We start from the raw sequence: 10,163 nt of genomic DNA on the forward strand, positions 1-10,163 counted from the left end.
AGATGCCCAATCCACAAGACCTGACATGTGACCTGTTTACTCAGGTGACCGCATCTACTGTGACCAGTGACCGTATCTACTGTGACCAATGACAGGACGTCGCTATCGCAGCACTGTAGTATTGAAATGTTCACCGTTCCTGGTAAATAGGCCTCAGACATCCTTGAATCTGACCACAATATTCTGATGTACTTTCAGCATGCACTACTTGTATCACACTTCAGCTAAAAGCACCTACTAAATGAATACAATTTACAATACATACCCAGGTGAGTAATACAGCCTAGGTGAGTAATACAGCCTAGGTGAGCGGCTCCAGTGTGTGTGCGGATCACACACACAGCACATTCAAGCACTGATGGTCAATGAGCAACAAAGTGAGAAAAACCAACCTTCAACTTTATTCACAAGAGATATCACAAATTCCAACCTTTCAAAAATGTAAGATTCTTATAAAAAAAACAACAACAAAAAACAAACAACTACCATCAGATAACTAAACAACCTTCCTAAGAATGAAAGAAGGAGGTGAAGCAGGTTAGGAAGGAGAGGAGGAGTAAAGCTGTAGGTCAGCAGGCGGGGGGTCTGGGGCGGGGAATCCGGGGCGTCTAGGGCGGGGCATCAAGGGCGTCCTCACACCCTCTCCAGGGCCTCAAGCATGATGATGCTGTTGCCTCTGATCACCTGCAGGAACAACAATGTTTTAATTTAGGTTTACTGATCACCTGCAGAGAGACGTACACAGATCGCACTGAAGACTTATCACACTAACAAAGACCAGTTGTTAAGGTACAACAGGCTTTTTTGTGCCTATTGCCTCAACTAAACTAGGTGTTATGGAGGTACCAGGGGAAAAGGGGGGTTGTGGATGTACCAGGGGGAGGGGGGGTTGTGGATGTACCAGGGAGAGGGGGGGTTGTGGAGATACCAGGGGGAGGGGGGGGTTGTGGAGGTACCAGGGGGAGGGGGGGTTGTGGAGATACCAGGGGGAGGGGGGGGTTGTGGAGGTACCAGGGGGAGGGGGGGTTGTGGAGATACCAGGGGGAGAGGGGGGTTGTGGATGTACCAGGGGGAGGGGGGGGGGGGGTTGTGGAGATACCAGGGGGAGAGGGGGTTGTGGAGATACCAGGGGGAGGGGGGGGTTGTGGAGATACCAGGGGGAGAGGGGGTTGTGGAGATACCAGGGGGAGGGGGGGGTTGTGGATGTACCAGGGGGAGAGGGGGGTTGTGGATCTACCAGGGGGAGAGGGGGGTTGTGGATGTACCAGGGGGAGGGGGGGTTGTGGAGATACCAGGGGGAGGGGGGGGTTGTGGAGGTACCAGGGGGAGAGGGGGGTTGTGGAGGTACCAGGGGGAGGGGGGGGGTTGTGGAGGTACCAGGGGGAGGGGGGGTTGTGGAGATACCAGGGGGGGGGGGGGGGGGGTTGTGGAGATACCAGGGGGAGAGGGGGGTTGTGGATGTACCAGGGGGAGGGGGGGGGTTGTGGAGATACCAGGGGGAGAGGGGGTTGTGGAGGTACCAGGGGGAGAGGGGGTTGTGGAGGTACCAGGGGGAGAGAGGGGTTGTGGAGATACCAGGGGGAGAGAGGGGTTGTGAAGGTACCAGGGGGGTTGTGGAGGTACCAGGGGGAGAGGAGGGTTGTGGATGTACCATGGGGGGGAGGGGGGTTGTGGATGTACAAGGGGGAGAGGGGGGTTGTGGATGTACCAGGGGGAGAGGGGGGTTGTGGATGTACAAGGGGGAGAAGGGGGTTGTGGATGTACCAGGGGGAGAGGGGGGGAGGTGAAGGTACCAGGGGGAGAGGAGGGGGTTGTGGATGTACCAGGGGGAGAGGGGGTCAGATGGCTGAGCGGTGAGGGAGTCGGGCTAGTAATCAGAAGGTTGCCGGATCGATTCCCCGCCGTGCCAATGTTGTGTCCTTGGGCAAGGCACTTCACCCTACTTGCCTCGGGGGAATGTCCCTGTACTTACTGTAAGTCGCTCTGGATAAAAACGTCTGCTAAATGACTAAATGTAAATGTAAATGAAGGTACCAGGGGGAGAGGAGGGAGGTACTGACCACCATGCCGATGCCGTTCTGCTGTCCCCCGGGTGCCATCTCCAAGCAGTCGTCCATGACCAAGTTCATGAAGGGGTCGAACCCTCTCAGGATGCCCTGCACATGTCTGCCCCCATTCAGCTTCACTGCGAGGGTGAGACGACATGCTACCATGAGCATGTACACTATCCAAAACACTCGTGACACACTACTCCTGCACCACGAAAAAGCACTGATACATCACAAAGCTCCCTTAGGTTTTTACTTTATTTTATTACAAAGAGCGGCAAAATGAGACAGGATTTACCACATAATCGAAACTAAGATTTTTGGATTAGTAGGGATTAAGACAACGAATGATGAGTTGAGCCATGTTTGAGTATTAACCATAGGTACTCTCACTCTAAACCTATTCATGACAAATAGACCTTGAGAAGTGAATATAAACACGTGACCTTAGGATGTAAGCGTTATACTAAAATCCAGTCGATCTTCTAGAATCTGGATGATCTTTAGTATACTCACATGAAAGTTTCTTGTCCATGAACCTGGAATGAACAAACGGATAGTAAGACATCATATCAAAATAGATGTATTGTTCCCTACCGTTAGCTACGTCGGCTAGCAAAACCCGACCATCAAATTGCTAACTAATTAGCTACCTAGCTTTCTTAGTTCCAAGGAAACTATGCCACACCTCGGTTTTGTTTGCTACAGTACTCAAACTTTAGTTTGCGTTTGGACCTACCCACCACCATTGAGCCAGTAGCGTTATATTAAACATGTCATAATATCTGTTACAGCTAGCGTTAGCCTAGTCTACTCATTTAGGTAGCTAGAGTTAGCTAGCGTACCTGATATATGAAGTTCTGAGCTATATTTAAAGCAGCGTAAAACCACAACACAAAACGGCATCTTACTTTTTAAGCTCTGGTGGATGTGCTTTGCTCATGATTTATTCCTTTAATTCAGCTTAATAACGACGACAGCAGCGTCTCTTCGTATGGTTCACGTTTGAGAAAGATGCGGCGGAAAGCATGCGTTTGTGCACCGGCGGAAGTTAGCTAGAACGACTTTCCTACAGTTTCCGGTAGATCGCCACTGTGTGGACGAAGAAGAGAATATTAAAATAGCGAGACCAGTAGTTCTCCCAACACTACTAATGAAATGCAATACAATCGAACGCTCATTGTTCCTTTGATCAAACATGTTGCTAATTACAGTTCAATTAAACCTAAGTCATACCAAATATAAAACAACAAACGAAATTGGTTCCCTTTAGACAGCCTGTTAAAGCTTAAACAGTTAAAAGGTTGCTGCTTTATGCTGCCTCGCAGTTCGGACCAGTGGGTCAACGGTCCGAAGCGGGTGGCCTATTACATATCTGAGGAGCGAGTTTCACAGGTTCACAACCGTTACAAACAGGACACCAAAAAGTCTGCGTTTTTTTTCGAAAATATTTTTTTTACTTTTCAAAACTTTTTTCACATACAGTGAAAGGAGATGAAAACAGAAAAGCCCATAACAGAGTAAAGCAGATCAGAGTACAGTAGAGTAGTCCTCTTCCACTACTCATTAATTATGAAACCTTAAAAAAAAAAAGTATAGTAAAGTGTATTTACTGAGAGTATGTTTTATTGAGGTATATTCTTAAAAAAAAAAAAATAACACCACCACCACAAAACTCATACAAAAGCGCCTTCCAAAGTGGAAATTGTTCATTAGAGTTTCTACTCATTCTTATTACATGTTCACGGTAATAGTAAGAGACCATAGAGGGAAACCATAGAGAAGGATCTAAAAGGATTATCAAGCAACTCCTGCTTGTTATTGCATAGCTAGATGGGATTCCAGGGTCTATCTAGAGCGGAATGAGAGAGGCAGTGTTGCTGAATCTAAGTTATATTCAACAGCACCACAACAGTAGGATGGAGACAGCTGAACTAGAGCAACACTACAATCAGCAGCTTCATCTGCATCCCTGCATGTCTCTAACCATAGAGATACTGCCTTGTCTCTAACCATAGAGATACACTACATTCAAACTGCACCTATGGGGAAAGGAAGTAGTCTGGATAGGGAACTATAAAAAAGAAGTAACAAACCAGAACATGATCCTTAACAACCCCCTCCCCCCAAACCTATCCTCCCCCCAGATCTACCCCCAAACCTACCCTAATCTCTGTTCTGGAATAAGGTTAGGGTTAGGGAATAAGGCAATCAAAGTGAAGACATGACAGACTTGTCAGGCCTTGTAGAAGTGTGTGTCCAGTCAGGCCTTGTAGAGGTGTGTGTGTGTGGGCGTGGCATGCTCATCCTCCTCCACCCTGGCCAGCAGGTGGACCTGGCAGTGCAGCAGGAAGGCATCCAGGGAGCAGAAGGGCTGCTGGCAGGGCATGCAGTGGTACAGCCTTTGCCTGCGGGCCCCAGGGCCCCTGCACACCTCCATGTCCTGGCTGCACACACAGCAGCACCTACGCCGCACCGATGCCTGGTGGAGCTCCGCGTGCTCCCGCAGCGACGCCCTCTGGGAGAACACCTCCGCACACGACGGGCAGGGGAACTCTCCCTCCTCCTCCTCCTCCTCCCGGCCCTGCTCTCTCTTGGGCCTCCCCGGCCCGCTCCCGCCCGGCCTTCGGCCCCTTGGTCTTCGGCCCCTCCGCCTCCCCTCCCCCAGCGGGGGGTCTCTACAAGGGCCAGGTTTCCTCTCTGCCAGCCTGGGGCTGTCATGGGCCTGGCTGCTGTGCTGCTTGGCATGAGCCCGGAGAGAGAGGTGGTGCAGGAAGACCTTCCCACAGGTGGAGCAGGCGTAGGTCTCCCCCTTCCTGCGCTTGCTGGCCAGCGGCCGCGCGTCCCAGCGCAGAGCCGGCTCCCGGCTGTGCTTCTCCTTCCTGTGCAGGTACAGCTTGGCTGTGCTCACAAACACCATGTCACACGAGCGGCATGACAGCACCTTCTGTCTGTCCAGAGAGACTCCTGGCAGCCTACCGCCACCCCTCCCTGCCCCCCTCCCCCTCCCGCCTCCTCGCCCCCCCCGCCCACCAGGGCCCCTGCTCTTCCTCTTCTTCTCCAGGATCCACTCGCTGGCATGGTTGCTCCTCAGGTGGGAGGACAAGCCTGCCGAGGAGCGGATACTCCTTTCACAGTGGGGGCACTGGACCGAGGCAGGAGAGTCAGGGTCAGGTGAGTCAGGGTCAGGTGAGTCAGGGTTAGGAGAGTCAGGATCAGGTGAGTCAGGGTCAGGTGAGTCAGGGTCAGGTGAGTCAGGGGGCCCTGCATCGGAGTCAGGGGCGGAGGCAGGGGCAGGAGACTGTAGGAGAGAGGCGGTAGGGGGAGGGGTGTGAGGGAGACCAGAGCTCGGGGGAGGGGAGTGAGGGAGACCGGTCTGTTCCTCCAGGCAGATGTGGAGCTGTAGGGACGACAGCAGAGAAAAGCCCCTGCCGCAGGACAAACACTGGTGGGGCTTGGGCAGGGAGTGGCCCTCCTGATGGTGCTGGCACAGCTCTGCCATGTCAGGGAAGCCCTGGCTGCATTCTGCACTGGTGCGGGAGGCGGCGAGGGAGCTGTCGTGCTCCGCCTGGGCCACCAGCTGGGCAAGCCTGGTCAGAGTCCCCCCCGGGGGCAGAGAGCCACGGAACGATTCCTGGGCCCTGGTTCTGGTCCAGCTGTAGGGAACTGCATCCATACTACCCCACTCTTGACACAGGGAAGAGGGATACTAAATGAGTGTACTACAGTATGTACATACAGATACATAATGAAACCACATAATCTCACTCTGGTGAAATTTGGTAGCCCTACTTCCTCTCATCTCCAGTTGAAAATTATTAAAATGTTAAGCTTGACTGGGGAATGCTACCTTGTAGTGTTGCTAGTCAACGTCCTATGCATTCACACTGGGACACGGTTTAAACACAGTTGAAAGAGCTATCTGCTAGCGCTCTTACCCTTGGCTTTAGTCAGCTAACTCAGTTTCTTACCCCACTGCTAGATAGTTGTAGTCAGCTAGGCCAACTCACTTTGCTACTGCTATATAGCTTGTCAGCTACTGCAGTTAGCATGTATCTCTAGGATAGTAGTGACGTAGCTTCTACATGATAGATAGCTAGCGCTAGCCAAGTTCTGCTAACCGTCAGAGCCTGTAGCTAGGCTACAATACAGTAGCTAGCCATAGTAACCAACTGATTTAGTTGTTGATAAAGCAGATGCCTGAACATCAATTTAGCCTACTTCCCATCCGAACTAAAGCTGACAGCTTTAAGGTTGGCTAGCTTGCTTAGAAATGTCGACGCTAAATTACGCGCTAGTAAGCATCACACCAGATATGCTTGATGTCTGCTTGCGAGCAAGTCTATGTGTAGTCAGTACATTTCCTTGTTTATCGTCCACGGATTCTCGTCGTGATGGGCATTGGGTCTAGTCTAGATAGCGCATGTTAGCTGGATAGGCTATATTGCTATTAGTTGTAGCACTAACCTACTGTACATCATTGCTACACTTTTAATGCTACGCACTCTACTCTTGCATCGCAGCCAGCCTACCTTAGCACTCAATCACACACGACGGCAACGTGCACGGCAAAAATCCAGCGACACCGTACCTGGTTACGGAAAGTTTGGTTTCATTCTCCCGTAACGTGACCAGCGTTTGGCAAAGTAATGCCAGTGCGTGTAGTACTTTGACGACTACAAGCCCCAGAATTCCTAGCGAGTCGGGATAAGGGCCTGGTATCATAAGGTGTGTTCGACTTCATGCAGTGCCGGTGGCGCCGACAGTCGGCTGCAGCCGGCTGCCTTGAAGCCGAGAATACCATTGGCTGCTTCAAGTCAGCCGGGCTGAAGGCGACGCCTGCGCTGCAAGAAGTCGAACACACCTATAGATATATATAAACACTAGATGTCTCGCCCTTATGAATAATTCTTTTATTTTATTTTATAGAAGCAAGTTGACTGTAGCAAGATGGCCGCCATGTGCAGACGTTCTAGACTCCGCCGTAAGACATTAAGCTATGTCTACTACCGCGCACTTGTGCACTTCGAGCACTGACTTTCAGTGATTAGGGCTCTTCACTCACAAACCCTGCAGAATTCAGTGCACTGAAAGTACCCGGATGGTGCACTGCAAACGGTCCAAATAAACAGTGTACAACGATGGACACTACTCAAGCCCTCGCCCCTCGGCTTGAAGCAACGGCCCCGATGGATGTAGGTAGTATTGCATGTACGGTTAGGTTTCCGACTCTTCCGGTCGTTTTTATTCTATTAACTCCATTCAACATTTACAAAACTATTAGCCTGACGTTGTCATACTCATAATTCTAGTCAGAATATGAGTCTGAGAACTCTCTGTTGGGCTTTGACTACAGGGCGTGTTTCAAACGAGCATGGAAAACAAATGCCTCTTCGCTCAATTGGATAGATCTACAACCAATCAGAGCAACAGAGTATGTGACGTATGTTAAGCACCGCATAGTTGTTGTCAACAGAACTAAACTACAAGCAGACTTGAAGTATGCTTGAAGAATGAATACAAACGATTTTTGCCGGTGTTGTAAAATTAATTTAAGGGTAGGGAGAGTACTTGTTCACACAGTCAACCTTTTTGAGCGAAACAATAAAGGGCAATGCATATACGAAGTTCTCCGTTTAGGATTACAACTCCATCGGGGCCAGCTGATAAATTAAACTTTTACCGAATCCCGTAGGAAGGACGGCAAAAACATATTTTCCATCGACAAATGCCTTGATTGCGTCTCTCTGTTCCTCTTTCAAAATTAATGCGCTGTCGATGTCTTCTAAAACAGACCCAATGGCAGAATCACAACATCCCAGATCTCCAGCGGTAGCCATGTTTGTTCAAAACTAATTCAACTTAAGCGCTCTTTTGTGACGTGGGTGATTACGTTACTGTTGATCATCTGTCCATCATCGTATAAAGCCCGCCCTGGCAATTTCATTGGTTCGCCCAGATTCTGGTTTTCTGTAGTTGGTCCCCAATACGAGACCCTCCAGACCCAATTTCCCGAACAAATTTATTTTGGGCGGGGAGAAGTTGGGCTGGCAGCCAGGCTACAAAACTATCTCCCCCAATAATTTTTGTTTGATTCTCGAACCTGGCTCATACTACTAGCTTTTGCATAGAATAATCTTTCACGATTTTTGCTAAGTTTGAAACCAATCCGAAATGGGTAAACTAGCAACCCATTTATTTGCTTAGTCAATGAAAGTTGCCTGCAAATGTGCTGGCGGATACTAACAGGGCACAAGCACAAAAGTTCACATTGGCCGATAGCCGATTTACATGAGCTCTCGGAGCTAGGGAAAAAAAGAGCCGCTGTTTAAAGTTAGACAGGAAGACACGGAAGTGGAAAGATGGCCGCGTCCAGTCTCGCGATCTCGTTTTCCTCACTGCGCCACTGAGCACTTTTCATAGAAATGAATGGGGACGCCATCTTGGAAGACTAAAGTAGCTTACTCTAGTTATATTAACTCTATGGCTGTGTCTACTACCGCGCACTTTATGAAGTACACTGCAATACAGTGCCCTGCAAAACAGTGCACTTACATATTCAGTGCACTCTGTCGCTGATAAGTGATGTTTCAAATGGAACACTGCTACGTTAAACACTTGGTGGAAGTGACGGACGCAAATCTGCTCGCCACACCCGCAAAACCTGCCAAAATGCTCCTCCTTTTCCGCTACCTAGCCAAGATGGCGCCTGTATAGGGCGAGTAGTGTCCATCGTTGTACACTGTTTTTTTGGACCGTTTGCAGTGCGCCATCCTGGTACTTTCAGTGCACTGAATTATTCTGGTTTTGTGAGTGAAGCGCCCTAAGCACTGAAAGTCAGTGCTCGAAGTGCACAAGTGCGCGGTAGTAGACACAGCTTATGACACTACTCGCCCTAAACGGGCGCCATCTTGGCTACGTGGTGGAAAAGGAGGAGCCCTTTCAGCAGCTTTTTCCACTTGAGTGGAGAAGCGCGTTCATTTTGGCAGGTTTTGCGGGTGTCGCGAGCAGATATGCGTCCGTCACTTCCACCAAGTGTTTAACGTAAGTGTTCCATTTGAGACAGCACTTATCAGCGACGGACTGTTTTGCAGGGCACTGTATTACAGTGTACTTCATAAAGTGCGCGGTAGTAGACACAGCCCTAGTCTTTATATATATCTATGGCTGGTATCCTCTGAATAACTTCCTACTCTGTACTCATAGAAAGGTATACACCGTTAATATGGGTATTATTTTCATTTACAAGTACGAATACCGTATATACATTTTTCTCTCATCTCTCCTTTCAATAGTGGAGACTCTAGACTAGTTTTAATTGTGTAATTGTATTTTATATTGCTGTTTTACCTTGTTTTATAACTCCTAACTGTAGCACCTTGAGATCTGTTTTCAGATGAAAGGTACGTTTTTTCATTATTATTACTACTAGCTGTGTTCGACATCGGCTGCGGCAGGATGCACCAAGTCAGTTTAGATAAAACTTAGGCTAGCCTATATATGTATTTAAATGATTTAGTGTGCATGGAGTCAATCAATAATGTTGCACGCGTTGCATATTGGCAATATCTAGCACATTTACAGTCATGCTCATTAATGTGCACAGATGTAAACAAATCAAATTCAAATTAATCATGGCCGATCAACCGCTGTTTGCTTATCGCTGACGAACTGCATGGTCACAAATTTAATTGTTTTCGCATTAGAACTTGCACAAACCAGTGCACTGAAATTTGTCATTTTATGTATTGGGCTATGTTAAACTCTCCAATCCGCAGATTAATAATACAAACAGAACTCAACAAAACTTAGTCTTTCCGTTAGTGAACATTTTCTTCAACAATAGTAGACTATTGCAGTCGGTCAATAAAGGCAAATATTTCATTCAATTGCACTGTTTGGTCCGGATTTGAGCATGGGCGAAACTGAAGGTGTGACATGCAAACACGCTCAAAGTTGTGTGTCTGTCCAATAATTTTTTTATTGTTAGAAAAAGTACAAAGTATACAGATAATCACACTGAGGTACACAGAACACTAAGTGTATAACACATTGAAATAAGCAAAATAAAAAACAACATTGCCAGGGGTAGCATATATTACAAGATTAAATGTT

At 48.5% G+C, this 10,163-nt stretch overlaps 2 protein-coding genes across 4 annotated transcripts; both read right to left on the bottom strand.

Moving 5' to 3' along the window:
• Positions 1–381: 381 nt before the first annotated feature.
• snrpg (small nuclear ribonucleoprotein polypeptide G) lies at positions 382–3,118 on the bottom strand. Its single transcript, XM_047033998.1, has 4 exons — positions 2,960–3,118; positions 2,565–2,587; positions 2,061–2,185; positions 382–684 (listed from the first exon to the last, which is right to left on the bottom strand). The coding sequence occupies exons 1-4, from the start codon at positions 2,989–2,991 to the stop codon at positions 634–636; spliced, it is 231 nt and encodes a 76-aa protein (XP_046889954.1). The 5' UTR covers positions 2,992–3,118; the 3' UTR covers positions 382–633.
• A 571-nt stretch (positions 3,119–3,689) lies between these two features.
• Positions 3,690–6,775, bottom strand: si:ch211-148l7.4 (uncharacterized protein LOC563603 homolog). 3 transcript variants are annotated; one of them, XM_047033673.1, is made up of 2 exons: positions 6,640–6,775; positions 3,690–5,735 (listed from the first exon to the last, which is right to left on the bottom strand). In XM_047033673.1, exon 2 carries the CDS (start codon positions 5,722–5,724, stop codon positions 4,312–4,314), a length of 1,413 nt encoding a protein of 470 aa, XP_046889629.1. In that variant the 5' UTR covers positions 5,725–5,735; positions 6,640–6,775; the 3' UTR covers positions 3,690–4,311. The 3 variants fall into 3 exon arrangements, with proteins under 3 accessions (XP_046889629.1, XP_046889628.1, XP_046889630.1); XM_047033672.1 differs by having other exon boundaries at positions 6,581–6,775; XM_047033674.1 differs by lacking the exon at positions 6,640–6,775 and adding an exon at positions 5,987–6,574.
• Positions 6,776–10,163: the final 3,388 nt, after the last annotated feature.

This window comes from Hypomesus transpacificus, chromosome 14 (genome assembly GCF_021917145.1).
Source record: "Hypomesus transpacificus isolate Combined female chromosome 14, fHypTra1, whole genome shotgun sequence".
NCBI lineage: Eukaryota > Metazoa > Chordata > Actinopteri > Osmeriformes > Osmeridae > Hypomesus > Hypomesus transpacificus.

Bases quoted from the DNA above. Each gene is read 5' to 3' on its own strand.
- snrpg (XM_047033998.1), bottom strand. From the start codon at position 2,991: ATGAGCAAAGCACATCCACCAGAGCTTAAAAA. The intron at 2,588-2,959 runs GTAAGATGCCGT...TGTTCATTCCAG, and splicing joins CATCCACCAGAGCTTAAAAA to GTTCATGGACAAGAAACTTT. The intron at 685-2,060 runs GTCAGTACCTCC...TTGTTCCTGCAG, and splicing joins AGAACGGCATCGGCATGGTG to GTGATCAGAGGCAACAGCAT.
- si:ch211-148l7.4 (XM_047033673.1), bottom strand. From the start codon at position 5,724: ATGGATGCAGTTCCCTACAGCTGGACCAGAACCAGGGCCCAGGAATCG.